General features: G+C 34.9%; 1 protein-coding gene across 1 annotated transcript in view; it reads left to right on the forward strand.

Moving 5' to 3' along the window:
- Positions 1-22,500, forward strand: part of aplp2 (amyloid beta (A4) precursor-like protein 2) — a 190,947-nt gene that overhangs the window by 163,383 nt on the left and 5,064 nt on the right. The window contains 1 exon segment of the mRNA XM_062060867.1: positions 6,055-6,132. Coding sequence (XP_061916851.1) covers positions 6,055-6,132 — 78 coding nt within the window.

Consider the following 22,500-nt stretch of genomic DNA (forward strand, 5'->3'; position numbering starts at 1 on the left):
GTTTCAAAGTGTAATATTTAATAAGAAGTAGTGTAAACCTTAAATAGGTCAATAATTCATAACATTGATTTTGCTTCATTATGATTTTTTTTGAACAATGACAGTTTAAAAAAAAAATCCCATTAAAATTCTCAGGGATCCAAAACCCATAAAAGTGTTAAGGCATTTTTTCTTTTTTTTCTTTCAATGCTTAAATCTCTAGATCAACTACGCGTCTAGTTAATTAAAAAAAAAAAAAGTTTTATGCCATTTTTTTTAGGAAAAACAATATTTTCCCCCAAAACATGTGTGCCGGGGATCCCGAAGTCAGTGTCTTAGTCATAAAAATGTTAAAAGTAAGACAAAGGCTTAAATCTTTAGGTTAACTTTAGGTCTATCTGTCAGTATAAAGTTATTTTTTTGTTTTGTTTGTAATGTTTTATGCCATTTTTGTTAATGAAAACAAAGTTTTAATTACAAAAACACCAAATATGGAATATTTTCCCACAAAGTGCAATATTTAATATGAAGTAATTTGAGCCTTTAATAGGTCAATAATTCATAACATTGATTTTGATTCATTATAATTTTTTTAAACAAGGACAGTTTTTTTTTTTTTTTTTTAAATCCCCCACTAAAATTCTCAGGGATCCAAAAGGGTCCCTCTCATAAAAGTTATTTTATTCTATTTTGTTATTTTATTTATTTTTTACTTTCAATGCTTAAATCTGTAGATCAACTTTGCGTCTATCTGTCAATATGTCTAGTTTTTTTGTTTTAATGTTTTATGCCCTTTTTGTTAAAGAAAAAAAGTTTTTAATGCAAAAACACCAAATATGCAATATTTTTCCCCAAAAAAATGTTTCAAAGTGTAATATTTAATAGGAATTAATGTAAACTTTAAATAGGTCAATAATTCATAACATTGATTTTGATTAATTATTACTTTTTTAAACAATGATTATTATTTTTTTAAATCCCACTAAAATTCTCATGGATCCAAAATGGTCCCACTCATAAAAGTGTTAAGGTATATATTATTATTATTTTATTTTATTTACTTTTAATGCTTAAATCTCTAGATCAACTACGCGTCTATCTGTCAATATAAAGTTTAGTTTGTTTTTTATATGTTTTATAGATAGTACTTTATTGATTCCTTCAGGAGAGTTCCCTCAGGAAAATGTTTTATGCCCGGTGATCAAGGAGATGGGTCAAAGGCAGAGGTTAATTTCACCACACCTAAGTGTGTGTGTGACAATCATTGGTACTTTACTTTACTTTACTTTTTGTTAAAGAAAACAAAGTTTTTATTGCAAAAACACAAAAAATTAAAAATTTCCCCTAAAAAATGTTTCAAAGTGTAATATTTAATAGGAAGTAGTGTAAACTTTGAATAGGTCAATAATTCATAACATTGATTTTGATTCATTATAAATTTTTTTGAACAATGACAGTTAAAAAAAAAAAAATCCCATTAAAATTCTCAGGGATCCAAAACTCATAAAAGTGTTAAGGCATTTTTTTTCTTCTTTCTTTTAATGCTTAAATCTGTAGATCAACTACGTGTCTGGTTAGTTGTTTTTTTTAAATGTTTTATGCCATTTTTGTTAAGAAAAACAATATTTTCCCCCAAAACATGTGTCCCGGGGATCCCGAAGTCAGTGTCTTAGTCATAAAATGTTAAAAGTAAGACAAACGCTTAAATCTTTAGATTAACTTTAGGTCTATCTGTCAGTATAAAGTAATTTTTTTGTTTTGTTTGTAATGTTTTATGCCATTTCTGTTGAACAAAAAGTTTTTAATGCAAAAGCACAAAATATGCAATATTTTCCCTCAAAGTGGAATATTTAATAGTAAGTAATTTGAACCTTAAATAGGTCAATAATTCATAACATTGATTTTGATTCATAATTAATTTTTTTAAACAAGGACAGTTGTTGTTTTTTAAATCCCCCACTAAAATTTTTAGGGATCCAAAAGGGTCCCCCTCATAAAAGTTATTTTATTTTATTTATTTTTATTTATTTATCTATTTTTTTACTTTCAATGCTTAAATCTCTCGTTCAACTTTGCGTCTATCTGTCAATATAATGTCTAGGTTTTTTTTAAAAATGTTTTATGCCCTTTTTGTTCAAGAAAATACGTTTTTAATGCAAAAACACCAAATATGCAATAATATTCTCCAAAAAATGTTTCAAAGTGTAATATTTAATAGGAAGTAGTGTAAACCTTAAATAGGTCAATAATTCATAACTTTGATTTTGATTCATTATGAATTTCTTTGAAAAATGACAGTTTAAAAACAAAAAATCCAATAAAAATTCTCAGGGATCCAAAACTCATAAAAGTGTTAAGGCATTTTTTCTTTTTTTTTCTTTCAATGCTTAAATCTGTAGATCAACTACGTGTCTAGTTAGTTGTTTTTTTTAATGTTTTATGCCATTTTTGTTAAGAAAAACAATATTTTCCCCCAAAACATGTGTCCCGGGGATCCCGAAGTCAGTGTCTTAGTCATAAAAATGTTAAAAATAAGACAAACGCTTAAATCTTTAGATTAACTTTAGGTCTATCTGTCAGTATAAAGTTATTTTTTTGTTTTGTTTGTAATGTTTTATGCCATTTTTGTTAATGAAAACACATTTTTTAATGCAAAAACACCAAATATGCAATATTTTCCCACAAAGTGCAATGTTTAATATGAAGTAATTTGAGTCTTAAATAGGTCAATAATTCATAACATTGATTTTGATTCATTATATTTTTTTTAAACAAGGACAGTTTTATTTTATTTTTTATATCCCCCACTAAAATTATCAGGGATCCAAAAGGGTCCCACTCATAAAAGTTATTTTATTTTATTTGATTTTTTATTTTTTTTATTTTTTTACTTTCAATGCTTAAATCTGTAGATCAACTTTGCGTCTATCTGTCAATATGTCTAGTTTTTTTGTTTTAATGTTGTATGCCCTTTTTGTTAAAGAAAAAAAGTTTTTAATGCAAAAACACCAAATATGCAATATTTTTCCCCAAAAAAATTTTTCAAAGTGTAATATTTAATAGGAATTAATGTAAACTTTAAATAGGTAAATAATTCATAACATTGATTTTGATTAATTATTACTTTTTTAAACAATGATTATTATTTTTTTAAATCCCACTAAAATTCTCATGGATCCAAAATGGTCCCACTCAAAAAATTGTTAAGGCATATATTATTTTTTATTTTTTTTAACTTTTAATGCTTAAATCTCTAGATCAACTATGCGTCTATCTGTCAATATAAAGTTTAGTTTGTTTTTTAAATGTTTTATGCCTGGTGATCAAGGTGATGGGTCAAATGCAGAGGTTAATTTCACCACACCTAAGTGTGTGTGTGACAATCATTGGTACTTTACTTTACTTTACTTTTTGTTAAAGAAAACAAACAAAGTTTTTATTGTAAAAACACAAAAAATTCTAAATTTAAATTTAAGCCTTAAATAGGTCAATAAGTCAAAACATTGATTTTGATTCATTATGAATTTTTTTGAACAATGACAGTTAAAAAAAAACAACTCATAAAGGTGTTAAGGCATTTTTTCTTTTTTTTTCTTTCAATGCTTAAATCTGTAGATCAACTACGCGTCTAGTTAGTTTTTTTAAAAATGCTTTATGCCATTTTTGTTTAAAAAAAACTATATTTTCCCCCAAAACATGTGTCCCGGGGATCCCGAAGTCAGTGTCTTAGTCATAAAAATGTTAAAAATAAGACGAACGCTTAAATCTTTAGATTAACTTTAGGTCTGTCTGTCAGTATAAAGTTATTTTTTTGTTTTGTTTGTAATGTTTTATGCCATTTTTGTTGAACAAAAAGTTTTTAATGCAAAAACACAAAATATGCAATATTTTCCCTCAAAGTGGAATATTTAATAGTAAGTAATTTGAACCTTAAATAGGTCAATAATTCATAACATTGATTTTGATTTATTATTATTTATTTAAACAACGGCAGCTTAACATTTTTTTTTCAGGTATCCAAAAGGGTCCCACTCATAAAAGTGTTAAGGCATATATTATTATTATTTTTTTTACTTTCAATGCCTAAATATCTAGATCAACTTTGCGCCTGTCAATATAACGTTTAGTTTAAAAAAAAAAATGTTTTATGACCTTTTTGCTAAAGAAAACGTTTTTAATGCAAAAACACAAAATATTCAATATTCACCCCCAAAATGTTTCAAAGTGGAATATTTAATAGGAAATAATGTACATCTTAAATAGGGCAATAATTAATAACATTGATTTTGATTCTTTATACATTTTTTAAAAAGTAAAAAAAAAAAAATCCCATTAAAATACTCAGGGATCCGAAAGGGTCTCACTCATAAGTGTTAAGTGTATTTCATATTTTTTTTAACTTTCAATGCTTAAATCTCTATATCAACTACACGCCTATCTATCAATATAATGTCTAGTTTAGGTTTTTTTTATGTTTTATGGCATTTTTGTTAAAGAAAACTAACTTTTTAATGCAAAATCACAAAATATGCAATATTGTCCCTTTTGAGGTTTACATTTTTTTTTTAACATTCAACACTTAAATCTCTAAAAAAAAATTCAGATTATACTTTTTTTTTAAATGGTTTTGTTTTATGCCCTTTTTTGTCATATATTTTTTTATATGGCAAACACAGTATTTGCAGTATTTTCCTCCAAAAATATTTCAAAGTGGAATATTAGATGTGAAGTAATTGTGTGTTTAGATGTTGTGTAGCTGCACGCTCCTAGTAGCCTACAGCCCAGCATGTTTACCTTTTGACTTTAGTACAATAGAAGAAATTGTGTGCTTATAGGAGGACATTTCGATGTTAAGCTCAAGTCAACACGCTGCAGGACTGTTGATATCGCACACAAATAAACGCGCCGCAGGGCTGCTTGTATCGCACATGATTTCGCACACAAGTAAATATGCTGCAGGGCTTCTTGTATCGCACATGGTATCGCACACAAGTGAACGCGCTGCGGGGCCGCTTGTATCGCACATGATATCGCACACAAACGCTGCAGGACTGTCTGTATCGCACATGATATCACACATTTTTCAACGTACGTTAAAACCATCTTTAATTAGTGAGTAACAAAAGCAATAGAATGAAAGGGGGGCTCACTATTTGGCAGGATGTCGACCATTCTTGCTGTGCATATTTATGACCTCTACCTTTTTGGACCTTTTAAACAAATTCTTCTTATCGCTCACAAAGCCTTCATGAGAGTGTTCTTATTGTGAAGTGGTACCTGGTCGTCCATAACCACACACACACACACACACACACACGCACACAATGCGGATCATTCCTGTAGCTATGTTGTTGCCATAGTTACGGCTAACCCAAGTATTTGAGATCAACTGCAAGCTTTGTTAGTCGCATGCCGCTTCTCCCCAAGTGCTTGCCTGCTGCTGTGTGTGTGTGTGTGTGTGTGTGTGTGTGTGTGTGTGTGTGTGTGTGTGTGTGTGTGTGTGTGTGTGTGTGTGTGTGTGTGTGTGTGTGTGTGTGTGTGTGTGTGTGTGTGTGTGTGTGTGTGTGTGTGTGTGTGTGTGTCGCATGCTAACGGGACGCTAAAATCTTTTTGTGCGTCGTGGCATGAGCTTGTGTGTTACCGTGGCAACGTTTGTGTACTAAAGATGGAGCACCACGACAACGCTGCCACTTGCCTCGGACGGTTGTGTGTGTGTGTGTGTGTGTGTGCGTGCGTGTGCGCTCTCTCACACACACACACACACACACACACCCTCCCACACACACACACACACACACACACACACCTCCTTGCAGCTTGTACAAGACAGCATCATCACCCACACATTAATAATCCCTTCAGTTTACTGCACATCTTCTCCACCTGTCACACACACACACACACACACACACACACAAACACACACACACACACACACACACACACACACACACACACACACACACACACACACACACACACACACACACACACACACACACACACACACACATACAGACAGACAACACACACACACGCACACAGTAACCCGGGCTCCCCTGTCTGTGTTGACAGGTGATTGATGAGTCTCTGGATGTAAAAGAAGTTGTTTACAGTGCAGAGAGAGTCCGCATAATGCATGATGATGAGCTGGTGAGTATTGTGGCGCCCCCTGCAGGCCTCAGTGGGCAACTACTGGCCCTCGGCACTGAGCTAGAGACGGCTTAACGAGTGTGACGTCTAATTAGGGCATACGGCGGAACCTCTAAGGCAGGGGTGCCCCAAAACAGACTGACAAATCAAAGGATGTGTTGGCCATTTTTTGTAGTTTCCACCCTCAAAACCAGTACAATATATGCATTTTAATTTTTTCAAATACATAAAAAAATGCAATTTCAAACCGGAATGCTAACAGTTACCATGCTGGCCAGATAGCGTCGAGTTATAAAAATAAATATTCGCAAAATGAGCTAAAAAAATTAAAATAAAATAAAAAACAACAGTATTATGTCAACATGCTAACAATAGCATTAGCATTAGTGAAATACCAAAATATATGACACTGAGGTGTATACATGCTAAATTAGCTTCAAATAAAAAATCTTAAAAATGCTAACTAACATGCGTAAAGTACTAAAATATATTACTCTGAGGTGTTCCCTTAAAAACTTGATGAAAATGCTAGCCTGGTAACGCTAGCATGCATCAAGTACTAAATAATGACTGAAGTGTATACCTACACAATTGGCTTAAAAAAAAAGCTAGCATACTAATGTTAGCATGCTAGCTGGTATCATCTGTCAAGTAACAAAATATTGGACACCGTGGTGGATACCTGCTGAATTAGTTAAAAAAGCTAGCTAGCATGCTAAAATGCCAACTGTAACATGCGTCAAGTACCAAAATGTATTATTCTGAGGTGAGTACCTGAAGATGTTGTCTAAAATGCTAACTTGCTGTTGTTATCGTGTATCGAGTACCAAAATATGACTTTGGTCTATAAAGACAAAATTAGCTTAAAAAAGATGGCATACTCACGTTAGCATGCTAACAGGTATTATTTTGTCAAGTAACAAAATATTTGACACTGAAGTGTATACCTATTCAATTAGCTAAAAAGGAGAGCATGCTAAAATGCTAACTGTAACATGCGTCAAAGAACCAAAATATGTTACTCTAACTTAGAGTAATATATTTTGGTTCTTAACACATGTTACAGTTAGCATTTTATCTGTCTTTTTTGCAGCTAATTTAGCAGGTATACACCTCAGCGTCATATATTTTGTTATTTGACGAATGATACCTGTTAGCATGCTAATGTGAGTATGCTAGTTTTATTAAGCTAATTTTGTAGGTACACACCGAGTCATATGTTGGTACTTGATACATGCTAACAACAGCAAGGCTAGCATTTTTAACCAAAATGTTTAGGTACACACCTCAGATATATATTATGGTACTTGATGCATGTTACAGTTAGCATTTTAGAATGCTAACATTAGCATGCTAGTTTTTTTTTAACTAATCTATCAGGTATACACCACAGCGTCAACTATTTTGTTACATTACGAATGATTGCTTTTTTTTTTTTTTTAGCTAATTTTGTAGGTTTACACCTCAGTCATATTTTGGTACTTGATGCATGCTAACATTAGCATGCTAGAAGGTTAAACCAATTTGTCAAATTGGTACACACAAAAACCGTAATATATATATCTGAGGTGTGTACCTAAACATTTTGTTTAAAACGCTAGCCTTGCTGTTGTTAGCATGTATCAAGTACCAACATATGACTCGGTGTATACCTGCTAAATTAGCTTAATAAAACTAGCATACTCACATTAGTATGCTAACAGGTATCATTCGTCAAATAACAAACTACATGACGCTGAGGTGTATACCTGCTAAATTAGCTGAAAAAAATCTAGCATGCTAAAGTTAGCCAGACAAAATGCTAACTGTAACATGCGTCAAGTACCAAAATATATTACTCTATCAAATCCGTTTAAAATGCTAGCCCGCTAACGTTGACATGCTTTAAGTACCAAATTATTACTGAGGTGAATACCTACAAAATTAGCAGGAAAAAAAAGCTAGCATGCTAACAGCAAATTTAAGTCGCATATTAATATTGTCAATCGTCATTCAAGTGTAAAAGGAAGCTAAAACGTCAAATCCCTTGTAGCTTTAAAGTGGACGAGTTGATCAAATGAAAACGTCTAATATGGCACTTGTTAATATGAGTCAATACAACAATTAGGGATGATGTTTGATAAGAAATTATTGAGTTCGAGCCCATTATGGAATTCTCTTATCGAACAGATTCCTTATAGATTCTCTTATCGAAAGTTGTTGTATATGGAAAAAAACACAATATTTGGTTTAACAAAAGCTCACTTTTATTTTATAAGAAAAAAATTTAAATAAAAATAAATAAATAAATATTGACTGTTGTTACCGAAAGTATATTAAGTGGGATTTTTCAGAAAAACAAAAAATATATAGTAACACAAAAATAACCTGTCTCTGTGATCACTATAGGTGTATAAATAATAATACAGTGTTAAATAAAATCAGTCCCTTGGGCACAAAACTGAAAATAATACAGCTCTCCAAAAAGTGCACTTCTGCTGCTATTGGAAAATACTAACTACACACACTATGACAATAAGAACACCACAGTCATCAATCAACAATTCTTCTTCCAAAAAATGATTTTGATGGTGGAAATACACGACTGGCAGCCATTTTAACTCCTCAAAACATCCATTGAAACAGTGCACAAAAATAGTTTTTCAATAGACATCTTACTATCAAATTGAACCCTTTTCCACCTTAATATTGAGTTACATAAACAAGTTAAACACTTTACTTACAGACTTATCTTTTCCAAGGCTTGTAGGAGCTACTTCTCAATTGTCTCATGAACTGAACTGACGTCGCCAACCCGGAAGTGCCCGAACTAATGACGCATAGTATTTTCATATCGCCACAAGGTGCCAGTAAGAGTCTACAATCAAATGGGCATAACATTGCCGTCCCACAGGGCATTTCCTGTGGGACGGGATTCGAATAAAGAACCAACTCTTTTTCTTTACTACAGTGGCCTCGATAACGGGAACCGGTTCTCAAAAATGGATTCGAGTCCATGTAATCGGTTCTTTTCTTATCGAACAACTGGGAAAACCGGTTTCGAACATCATCCCTAATAACAGTTACATGCACACCCTTTAATTGTAAAAAAGATGAAAGCGCGTCACATAAACAAACACAGCTGACTTGGTTTCTAACAACTATTGCATACATCTTGTACTGAGCAGCCAGGGCAGCTATCCTACACTTCCTGTTCTGGGGTTATCGTCATTATATTTCCTAACTCGGCAGTCACTGCTAACCTTCTGTGCTGGCATGCCCCCCCCCCCCCCCCCCACGACCCCCCCCCCCCCCACACACACACACAAAAAAGCCAAAGAAACAGTCGTCCCCCCCCCCCCCCAAAAAAGGCGGTCCCCATTGAAGGACTTTGGAGGTTCCACTTTTAGGAGCGTGGTCTTGGTTGTCCTTTGTGCATGTGTGCACGTGTGTGTGTGCACGTGTGTGTGACGTGATTGTGTACCCGCACAGGTCATGTGATGCACGCACCAACGCATGTGTGCTTACGTGTGCGCCATGTGATCACATGACCAACAGGAGTGCACGTGCACCCCCACAAATACACATTTGTTATTATTATTATTATTATTATTATTATTATTATTATTATTATTAGTGTTCATCAGGTTGTTTAGTTTTTGTTGACACATTTACATGGTAAATAATGTGTTCCAGTGTCAACATTTACATGGTAGATAATGTGTTCCAGTGTCAACATTTACATGGTAAATAATGTGTTCCAGTGTCAACATTTACATGGTAAATAATGTGTTCCAGTGTCAACATTTACATGGTAGATAATGTGTTCCAGTGTCAACATTTACATGGTAGATAATGTGTTCCAGTGTCAACATTTACATGGTAAATAATGTGTTCCAGTGTCAACATTTACATGGTAAATAATGTGTTCCAGTGTCAACATTTACATGGTAAATAATGTGTTCCAGTGTCAACATTTACATGGTAGATAATGTGTTCCAGTGTCAACATTTACATGGTAAATAATGTGTTCCAGTGTCAACATTTACATGGTAAATAATGTGTTCCAGTGTCAACATTTACATGGTAGATAATGTGTTCCAGTGTCAACATTTACATGGTAGATAATGTGTTCCAGTGTCAACATTTACATGGTAAATAATGTGTTCCAGTGTCAACATTTACATGGTAAATAATGTGTTCCAGTGTCGACATTTACATGGTAAATAATGTGTTCCAGTGTCAACATTTACATGGTAAATAATGTGTTCCAGTGTCAACATTTACATGGTAAATAATGTGTTCCAGTGTCAACATTTACATGGTAAATAATGTGTTCCAGTGTCAACATTTACATGGTAGATAATGTGTTCCAGTGTCAACATTTACATGGTAAATAATGTGTTCCAGTGTCAACATTTACATGGTAAATAATGTGTTCCAGTGTCAACATTTACATGGTAAATAATGTGTTCCAGTGTCAACATTTACATGGTAGATAATGTGTTCCAGTGTCAACATTTACATGGTAAATAATGTGTTCCAGTGTCAACATTTACATGGTAGATAATGTGTTCCAGTGTCAACATTTACATGGTAAATAATGTGTTCCAGTGTCAACATTTACATGGTAGATAATGTGTTCCAGTGTCAACATTTACATGGTAAATAATGTGTTCCAGTGTCAACATTTACATGGTAAATAATGTGTTCCAGTGTCAACATTTACATGGTAGATAATGTGTTCCAGTGTCAACATTTACATGGTAGATAATGTGTTCCAGTGTCAACATTTACATGGTAAATAATGTGTTCCAGTGTCAACATTTACATGGTAAATAATGTGTTCCAGTGTCGACATTTACATGGTAAATAATGTGTTCCAGTGTCAACATTTACATGGTAGATAATGTGTTCCAGTGTCAACATTTACATGGTAAATAATGTGTTCCAGTGTCAACATTTACATGGTAAATAATGTGTTCCAGTGTCGACATTTACATGGTAGATAATGTGTTCCAGTGTCAACATTTACATGGTAAATAATGTGTTCCAGTGTCGACATTTACATGGTAAATAATGTGTTCCAGTGTCGACATTTACATGGTAGATAATGTGTTCCAGTGTCAACATTTACATGGTAGATAATGTGTTCCAGTGTCAACATTTACATGGTAGATAATGTGTTCCAGTGTCAACATTTACATGGTAGATAATGTGTTCCAGTGTCAACATTTACATGGTAGATAATGTGTTCCAGTGTCAACATTTACATGGTAGATAATGTGTTCCAGTGTCGACATTTACATGGTAGATAATGTGTTCCAGTGTCAACATTTACATGGTAAATAATGTGTTCCAGTGTCAACATTTACATGGTAAATAATGTGTTCCAGTGTCGACATTTACATGGTAGATAATGTGTTCCAGTGTCAACATTTACATGGTAAATAATGTGTTCCAGTGTCAACATTTACATGGTAAATAATGTGTTGCAGTGTCGACATTTACATGGTAGATAATGTGTTCCAGTGTCAACGTTTACATGGTAAATAATGTGTTCCAGTGTCAACATTTACATGGTAAATAATGTGTTGCAGTGTCGACATTTACATGGTAGATAATGTGTTCCAGTGGCAACATTTACATGGTAAATAATGTGTTCCAGTGTCAACATTTACATGGTAAATAATGTGTTCCAGTGTCAACATTTACATGGTAGATAATGTGTTCCAGTGTCAACATTTACATGGTATATAATGTGTTCCAGTGTCGACATTTACATGGTAAATAATGTGTTCCAGTGTCAACATTTACATGGTAAATAATGTGTTCCAGTGTCAACATTTACATGGTAAATAATGTGTTCCAGTGTCAACATTTACATGGTAGATAATGTGTTCCAGTGTCAACATTTACATGGTAAATAATGTGTTCCAGTGTCAACATTTACATGGTAAATAATGTGTTCCAGTGTCAACATTTACATGGTAGATAATGTGTTCCAGTGTCAACATTTACATGGTAGATAATGTGTTCCAGTGTCAACATTTACATGGTAAATAATGTGTTCCAGTGTCAACATTTACATGGTAAATAATGTGTTCCAGTGTCGACATTTACATGGTAAATAATGTGTTCCAGTGTCAACATTTACATGGTAGATAATGTGTTCCAGTGTCAACATTTACATGGTAAATAATGTGTTCCAGTGTCAACATTTACATGGTAAATAATGTGTTCCAGTGTCGACATTTACATGGTAGATAATGTGTTCCAGTGTCAACATTTACATGGTAAATAATGTGTTCCAGTGTCGACATTTACATGGTAAATAATGTGTTCCAGTGTCAACATTTACATGGTAGATAATGTGTTCCAGTGTCAACATTTACATGGTAAATAATGTGTTCCAGTGTCAACATTTACATGGTAGATAATGTGTTCCAGTGTCGACATTTACATGGTAGATAATGTGTTCCAGTGTCAACATTTACATGGTAGATAATGTGTTCCAGTGTCAACATTTACATGGTAAATAATGTGTTCCAGTGTCAACATTTACATGGTAGATAATGTGTTCCAGTGTCAACATTTACATGGTAGATAATGTGTTCCAGTGTCAACATTTACATGGTAGATAATGTGTTCCAGTGTCAACATTTACATGGTAGATAATGTGTTCCAGTGTCGACATTTACATGGTAGATAATGTGTTCCAGTGTCAACATTTACATGGTAAATAATGTGTTCCAGTGTCAACATTTACATGGTAAATAATGTGTTCCAGTGTCGACATTTACATGGTAGATAATGTGTTCCAGTGTCAACATTTACATGGTAAATAATGTGTTCCAGTGTCAACATTTACATGGTAAATAATGTGTTGCAGTGTCGACATTTACATGGTAGATAATGTGTTCCAGTGTCAACGTTTACATGGTAAATAATGTGTTCCAGTGTCAACATTTACATGGTAAATAATGTGTTGCAGTGTCGACATTTACATGGTAGATAATGTGTTCCAGTGGCAACATTTACATGGTAAATAATGTGTTCCAGTGTCAACATTTACATGGTAAATAATGTGTTCCAGTGTCAACATTTACATGGTAGATAATGTGTTCCAGTGTCAACATTTACATGGTAGATAATGTGTTCCAGTGTCAACATTTACATGGTAAATAATGTGTTCCAGTGTCAACATTTACATGGTAAATAATGTGTTCCAGTGTCAACATTTACATGGTAAATAATGTGTTGCAGTGTCGACATTTACATGGTAGATAATGTGTTCCAGTGGCAACATTTACATGGTAAATAATGTGTTCCAGTGTCAACATTTACATGGTAAATAATGTGTTCCAGTGTCGACATTTACATGGTAAATAATGTGTTCCAGTGTCGACATTTACATGGTAGATAATGTGTTCCAGTGTCAACATTTACATGGTATATAATGTGTTCCAGTGTCGACATTTACATGGTAAATAATGTGTTCCAGTGTCGACATTTACATGGTAGATAATGTGTTCCAGTGTCAACATTTACATGGTAAATAATGTGTTCCAGTGTCAACATTTACATGGTAAATAATGTGTTCCAGTGTCAACATTTACATGGTAAATAATGTGTTCCAGTGTCAACATTTACATGGTAAATAATGTGTTCCAGTGTCGACATTTACATGGTAGATAATGTGTTCCAGTGTCAACATTTACATGGTAGATAATGTGTTCCAGTGTCAACATTTACATGGTAGATAATGTGTTCCAGTGTCAACATTTACATGGTAGATAATGTGTTCCAGTGTCAACATTTACATGGTAGATAATGTGTTCCAGTGTCAACATTTACATGGTAGATAATGTGTTCCAGTGTCGACATTTACATGGTAGATAATGTGTTCCAGTGTCAACATTTACATGGTAAATAATGTGTTCCAGTGTCAACATTTACATGGTAAATAATGTGTTCCAGTGTCGACATTTACATGGTAGATAATGTGTTCCAGTGTCAACATTTACATGGTAAATAATGTGTTCCAGTGTCAACATTTACATGGTAAATAATGTGTTGCAGTGTCGACATTTACATGGTAGATAATGTGTTCCAGTGTCAACGTTTACATGGTAAATAATGTGTTCCAGTGTCAACATTTACATGGTAAATAATGTGTTGCAGTGTCGACATTTACATGGTAGATAATGTGTTCCAGTGGCAACATTTACATGGTAAATAATGTGTTCCAGTGTCAACATTTACATGGTAAATAATGTGTTCCAGTGTCAACATTTACATGGTAGATAATGTGTTCCAGTGTCAACATTTACATGGTATATAATGTGTTCCAGTGTCGACATTTACATGGTAAATAATGTGTTCCAGTGTCAACATTTACATGGTAAATAATGTGTTCCAGTGTCAACATTTACATGGTAAATAATGTGTTCCAGTGTCAACATTTACATGGTAGATAATGTGTTCCAGTGTCAACATTTACATGGTAAATAATGTGTTCCAGTGTCAACATTTACATGGTAAATAATGTGTTCCAGTGTCAACATTTACATGGTAGATAATGTGTTCCAGTGTCAACATTTACATGGTAGATAATGTGTTCCAGTGTCAACATTTACATGGTAAATAATGTGTTCCAGTGTCAACATTTACATGGTAAATAATGTGTTCCAGTGTCGACATTTACATGGTAAATAATGTGTTCCAGTGTCAACATTTACATGGTAGATAATGTGTTCCAGTGTCAACATTTACATGGTAAATAATGTGTTCCAGTGTCAACATTTACATGGTAAATAATGTGTTCCAGTGTCGACATTTACATGGTAGATAATGTGTTCCAGTGTCAACATTTACATGGTAAATAATGTGTTCCAGTGTCGACATTTACATGGTAAATAATGTGTTCCAGTGTCAACATTTACATGGTAGATAATGTGTTCCAGTGTCAACATTTACATGGTAAATAATGTGTTCCAGTGTCAACATTTACATGGTAGATAATGTGTTCCAGTGTCGACATTTACATGGTAGATAATGTGTTCCAGTGTCAACATTTACATGGTAGATAATGTGTTCCAGTGTCAACATTTACATGGTAAATAATGTGTTCCAGTGTCAACATTTACATGGTAGATAATGTGTTCCAGTGTCAACATTTACATGGTAGATAATGTGTTCCAGTGTCAACATTTACATGGTAGATAATGTGTTCCAGTGTCAACATTTACATGGTAGATAATGTGTTCCAGTGTCGACATTTACATGGTAGATAATGTGTTCCAGTGTCAACATTTACATGGTAAATAATGTGTTCCAGTGTCAACATTTACATGGTAAATAATGTGTTCCAGTGTCGACATTTACATGGTAGATAATGTGTTCCAGTGTCAACATTTACATGGTAAATAATGTGTTCCAGTGTCAACATTTACATGGTAAATAATGTGTTGCAGTGTCGACATTTACATGGTAGATAATGTGTTCCAGTGTCAACGTTTACATGGTAAATAATGTGTTCCAGTGTCAACATTTACATGGTAAATAATGTGTTGCAGTGTCGACATTTACATGGTAGATAATGTGTTCCAGTGGCAACATTTACATGGTAAATAATGTGTTCCAGTGTCAACATTTACATGGTAAATAATGTGTTCCAGTGTCAACATTTACATGGTAGATAATGTGTTCCAGTGTCAACATTTACATGGTAGATAATGTGTTCCAGTGTCAACATTTACATGGTAAATAATGTGTTCCAGTGTCAACATTTACATGGTAAATAATGTGTTCCAGTGTCAACATTTACATGGTAAATAATGTGTTGCAGTGTCGACATTTACATGGTAGATAATGTGTTCCAGTGGCAACATTTACATGGTAAATAATGTGTTCCAGTGTCAACATTTACATGGTAAATAATGTGTTCCAGTGTCGACATTTACATGGTAAATAATGTGTTCCAGTGTCGACATTTACATGGTAGATAATGTGTTCCAGTGTCAACATTTACATGGTATATAATGTGTTCCAGTGTCGACATTTACATGGTAAATAATGTGTTCCAGTGTCGACATTTACATGGTAGATAATGTGTTCCAGTGTCAACATTTACATGGTAAATAATGTGTTCCAGTGTCAACATTTACATGGTAAATAATGTGTTCCAGTGTCAACATTTACATGGTAAATAATGTGTTCCAGTGTCAACATTTACATGGTAAATAATGTGTTCCAGTGTCGACATTTACATGGTAAATAATGTGTTCCAGTGTCAACATTTACATGGTAAATAATGTGTTCCAGTGTCAACATTTACATGGTAAATAATGTGTTCCAGTGTCAACATTTACATGGTAAATAATGTGTTCCAGTGTCAACATTTACATGGTAAATAATGTGTTCCAGTGTCGACATTTACATGGTAGATAATGTGTTCCAGTGTCAACATTTACATGGTAGATAATGTGTTCCAGTGTCAACATTTACATGGTAGATAATGTGTTCCAGTGTCGACATTTACATGGTAAATAATGTGTTCCAGTGTCGACATTTACATGGTAAATAATGTGTTCCAGTGTCGACATTTACATGGTAGATAATGTGTTCCAGTGTCGACATTTACATGGTAGATAATGTGTTCCAGTGTCGACATTTACATGGTAGATAATGTGTTCCAGTGTCGACATTTACATGGTAGATAATGTGTTCCAGTGTCAACATTTACATGGTAAATAATGTGTTCCAGTGTCGACATTTACATGGTAGATAATGTGTTCCAGTGTCAACATTTACATGGTAAATAATGTGTTCCAGTGTCGACATTTACATGGTAGATAATGTGTTCCAGTGTCAACGTTTACATGGTAAATAATGTGTTCCAGTGTCAACATTTACATGGTAAATAATGTGTTCCAGTGTCGACATTTACATGGTAGATAATGTGTTCCAGTGTCAACGTTTACATGGTAGATAATGTGTTCCAGTGTCAACGTTTACATGGTAGATAATGTGTTCCAGTGTCAACATTTACATGGTAAATAATGTGTTCCAGTGTCGACATTCACATGGTAGATAATGTGTCCCAGTGTCGACATTTACATGGTAGATAATGTGTTCCAGTGTCAACGTTTACATGGTAGATAATGTGTTCCAGTGTCAACATTTACATGGTAAATAATGTGTTCCAGTATCAACATTTACATGGTAGATAATGTGTTCCAGTGTCAACATTTACATGGTAGATAATGTGTTCCAGTGTCAACATTTACATGGTAGATAATGTGTTCCAGTGTCAACATTTACATGGTAGATAATGTGTTCCAGTGTCAACATTTACATGGTAGATAATGTGTTCCAGTGTCAACATTTACATGGTAGATAATGTGTTCCAGTGTCAACATTTACATGGTAAATAATGTGTTCCGGTGTCAACATTTACATGGTAAATAATGTGTTCCAGTGTCAACATTTACATGGTAGATAATGTGTTCCGGTGTCAACATTTACATGGTAAATAATGTGTTCCAGTGTCAACATTTACATGGTAAATAATGTGTTCCAGTGTCAACATTTACATGGTAAATAATGTGTTCCATTGTCAACATTTACATGGTAGATAATGTGTTCCAGTGTCAACATTTACATGGTAGATAATGTGTTCCAGTGTCAACATTTACATGGTAAATAATGTGTTCCAGCGTCAACATTTACATGGTAGATAATGTGTTCCGGTGTCAACATTTACATGGTAAATAATGTGTTCCAGTGTCAACATTTACATGGTAGATAATGTGTTCCAGTGTCAACATTTACATGGTAAATAATGTGTTCCAGTGTCAACATTTACATGGTAGATAATGTGTTCCAGTGTCAACATTTACATGGTAGATAATGTGTTCCAGTGTCAACATTTACATGGTAAATAATGTGTTCCAGTGTCAACATTTACATGGTAAATAATGTGTTCCAGTGTCAACATTTACATGGTAAATAATGTGTTCCAGTGTCAACATTTACATGGTAAATAATGTGTTCCAGTGTCAACATTTACATGGTAGATAATGTGTTCCAGTGTCAACATTTACATGGTAGATAATGTGTTCCAGTGTCAACATTTACATGGTAGATAATGTGTTCCAGTGTCAACATTTACATGGTAGATAATGTGTTCCAGTGTCAACATTTACATGGTCAACCACCGCAATCAAATGGGGCCAGATCTGGTCTGCCACATCCTTCAATGTGGTCCGTCACGTCATTTAGTGCGCTTTTTCATATCATTTAAAGTGGCCCACCCTGTCATTCAATGCGTCCTTCCACGTCATTTAACACGGTTTTCCACGTCAATTGATGTTGCCCACCACGTCCTTCAATGTGGTTTTCCACATAATTTAATCTGGTCTTCCACGTCATTTAAGTGGCCTTCCACGTCATTTAAGATGATTTTCCACATAATTCAAGTGGCCCACCACATCATTTAATGTAGTCTTCCACATCATTTAACATGGTTTTCCCACATCATTTGATATTGCCCACCACGTCTTTCAAAGTGGTCTTCCACATTATTTTATGTGGTCTTCCACATCATTCAATGTGGTTTTCCCACATTATTTAAAGTGGCCCACCTTGTCATTCCAAGTGACATTCCACATCATTTAACATGGTTTTCCACGTCATTTATTGTGGTTTTCCACCTCATTTAACATGGCCCGCCACATCATTCAATGTCGCCTTCCACATCATTTAAGGTTGCCCACCCTGTCATTCAATGTGGCCTTTAACATAATTTAATGTGGTTTTCCACATCATTCAATGTGGTCTTCCATGTCTTTTAACATGATTTTCCACATCATTTAATCTGGTCTTCCACATCATTTAACGTGGTCTTCCATGTCATTTAAGTGGCCTTCCACATCATTTAAGATGATTTTCCACATAATTCATGTGGCCCACCACGTCATTTAATGTAGTCTTCCACATCATTTAACATGGTTTTACACATCATTTAATTTGGTGTTCCACGTCATTTAACATGGTTTTCCACGTCATTTGATGTTGCCCACCACGTCCTTCAATGTGGTTTTCAATATTATTTTTAATGTGGCCTTACACATTATTTTATGTAGTTTTTCACATCATTTAAAATGGCCTACCACATTATTTAATGTGGTCCTCCACGTCATTTAAGCTGGCCTTCCACATCATTCAATGTGGTTTTCCCACATCATTTAAAGTGCCCCACCCTGTCATTCTAAGTGGCCTTCCACATCATTTAACGTGGTCCTCCACGTCATTTAAATTGGCCTTCCACATCATTCAATGTGGTTTTCCCACATCATTTAAAGTGGCCCACCCTGTCATTCTAAGTGGCCTTCCACATCATTTAAAGTGACCCACCACATCCTTCAATGTGTTTTCCACATAATTTAATGTTGCCCAACCATGTCATTCAATGTGGCTTTCCACATCATTTAACATGGTTTTCCACATCTTTTAAAGTGACCCACCACGTCATTTGTTGTGGCCTTCCACATCATTTAACATGGTTTTCCACATCTTTTAAATTGACCCACCACGTCATTTGTCGTGGCCTTCCACATCATTTAACATGGTTTTCCACGTCATTTGATGTTGCCCACCTCGTCCTTCAATGTGGTTTTCCACATTATTTAATGTGGCCTTCCACATCATTTGATGTGGTTTTCCACATCATTTAAAGTGACCTACCATGTCATTTAAAGTGGTCCTCCACGTCATTTAATGTGGTTTTCCTCATCATTCAATGTTGCCTCCCACATCATTTAATTTGGCCCACCCTGTCATTCAAAGTGGCCTTCCACATCATTTAAAGTGGTTTTATCATTTAACATGGATTTCCACGTCATTTAATGTGGTTTTCCACCTCATTCAACATGGACCACCACGTCATTCAAAGTGGTCTTCCATGTCATTTATATTGGCCCACCATGTTCCTTCAATGTGGTTTTCCACGTCATTTAATGTGGTCTTCCATATCTTTCAACATAGTTTTCCACTTCATTCAATGTTGCCCTTCCCATAATTTAAATTGTTTTCCACGTCATTTAAATTGGCCTTCCACGTCATTAAAGTGGCCCACCACGTCATTCAATGTGGTCTTCCATATCATTTAAGTGGCCCACCACGTCCTCCAATGTGTTTTTCCACATCATTTAATTTAGCCCACCTCGTCATTCAATGTGGTCTTTCACTTCATTTTTATAGTGGCCTTCCACATCATTTAATGTGGTTTTCCCACGTCATTTAATGTGGTTTTCCACGTCATTCAAAGCGGTCTTCCATGTCATTTATATTGGCCCACCATGTTCCTTCAATGTGGTTTTCCACGTCATTTAATGTGGTCTTCCATATCTTTTAACATAGTTTTCCACATAATTTAAAATTTTAAAATGGCCTTCCACATCATTAATGTGGCCCACCACGTCATTCAATGTGGTCTTCCATATCATTTAATGTGGCCCACTACGTCCTCCAATGTGTTTTTCCACATCATTTAATTTAGCCCACCTCGTCATTCAATGTGGTCTTTCACTTCATTTTTAACTTGGCCTTCCACATCATTTAATGTGGTTTTGCAATGTCATTTAAAATGGCCTTCCACATCATTTATGTGGCCCACCACATCATTCAATGTGGTCTTCCATGTCATTCAATGTGGTTTTCCACGTCATTTAAAGTGGCCCACCACGTCCTTCAATGTGTTTTCCACATCAATTTAATGTAGCCCACCACGTCATTCAATGTGGTCTTCCACGTCATTTTTTGATCTGGCCTTCCACATCATTTAATGTGGTTTTACACGTCATTTAAAAATGGCGTTCCACATCATTTATTGTGGCCCACCACGTCATTCAATGTGGTCTTCCATGTCATTATAGTGGTTTTCCACGTCATTTAAGGTGGCCCACCACGTCCTCCAATGTGTTTTTCCACATCATTTAATTTAGCCCACCTCGTCATTCAATGTGGTCTTTCACTTCATTTTTAAAGTGGCCTTCCACATCATTTAACGTGGTTTTGCACGTCATTTAAAATGGCCTTCCACATCATTTATGTGGCCTTCCACATAATTTAATGTGGCCCACCACATCATTTGATGTGGCCCACCATGTCATTCAATGTGGTCTTCCATGTCATTCAATGTGGTTTTCCACGTCATTTAAAGTGGCCCACCACGTCCTTCAATGTGTTTTCCACATCAATTTAATGTAGCCCACCACATCATTCAATGTGGTCTTTCACTTCATTTTTTAATCTGGCCTTCCACATCATTTAATGTGGTTTTACACGTCATTTAAAATGGCCTTCCACATCATTTATGTGGCCTTCCACATCATTTAAGGTAGCCCACCACGTCATTCAATGTGGTCTTCCATGTCATTTAATGTAGTTTTCCACGTCATTTAATTTGGCCCACCACGTCCTTCAATGTGTTTTCCACATTAATTTAATGTAGCCCACCACGTCATTCAATGTGGCCTTCCCCATCATTTAATGTGGTTTTACACGTCATTTAAAATGGCATTCCACATCATTTAATGTGGCCCACCACGTCATTCAATGTGGTCTTCCATGTCATTATAGTGGTTTTCCACATCATTTAAGGTGGCCCACCACGTCCTCCAATGTGTTTTTCCACATCATTTAATTTAGCCCACCTCGTCATTCAATGTGGTCTTTCACTTCATTTTTAATGTGGTCTTCCACATCATTTAACGTGGTTTTGCACGTCATTTAAAATGGCCTTCCACATCATTTATGTGGCCTTCCACATCATTTAAGGTGGCCCACCACATCATTCAATGTGGTCTTCCATGTCATTTAATGTAGTTTTCCACGTCATTTAAATTGGCCCACCACATCCTTCAATGTGTTTTCCACATCAATTTAATGTAGCCCACCACATCATTTAATGTGGTCTTCCACGTCATTTTTTAACTGGCCTTCCACATCATTTAATGTGGTTTTACACGTCATTTAAAATGGCGTTCCACATCATTTATTGTGGCCCACCACGTCATTCAATGTGGTCTTCCATGTCATTATAGTGGTTTTCCACGTCATTTAAGGTGGCCCACCACGTCCTCCAATGTGTTTTTCCACATCATTTAATTTAGCCCACCTCGTCATTCAATGTGGTCTTTCACTTCATTTTTAATGTGGCCTTCCACATCATTTAACGTGGTTTTGCACGTCATTTAAAATGGCCTTCCACGTCATTTATGTGGCCTTCCACATCATTTAAATTGGCCCACCACATCATTTGATGTGGCCCACCACGTCATTCAATGTGGTCTTCCATGTCATTTAAGGTGGTTTTCCACGTCA

The sequence above is a fragment of the Entelurus aequoreus genome, linkage group LG10 (genome assembly GCF_033978785.1).
Source record: "Entelurus aequoreus isolate RoL-2023_Sb linkage group LG10, RoL_Eaeq_v1.1, whole genome shotgun sequence".
NCBI classification, from domain to species: domain Eukaryota; kingdom Metazoa; phylum Chordata; class Actinopteri; order Syngnathiformes; family Syngnathidae; genus Entelurus; species Entelurus aequoreus.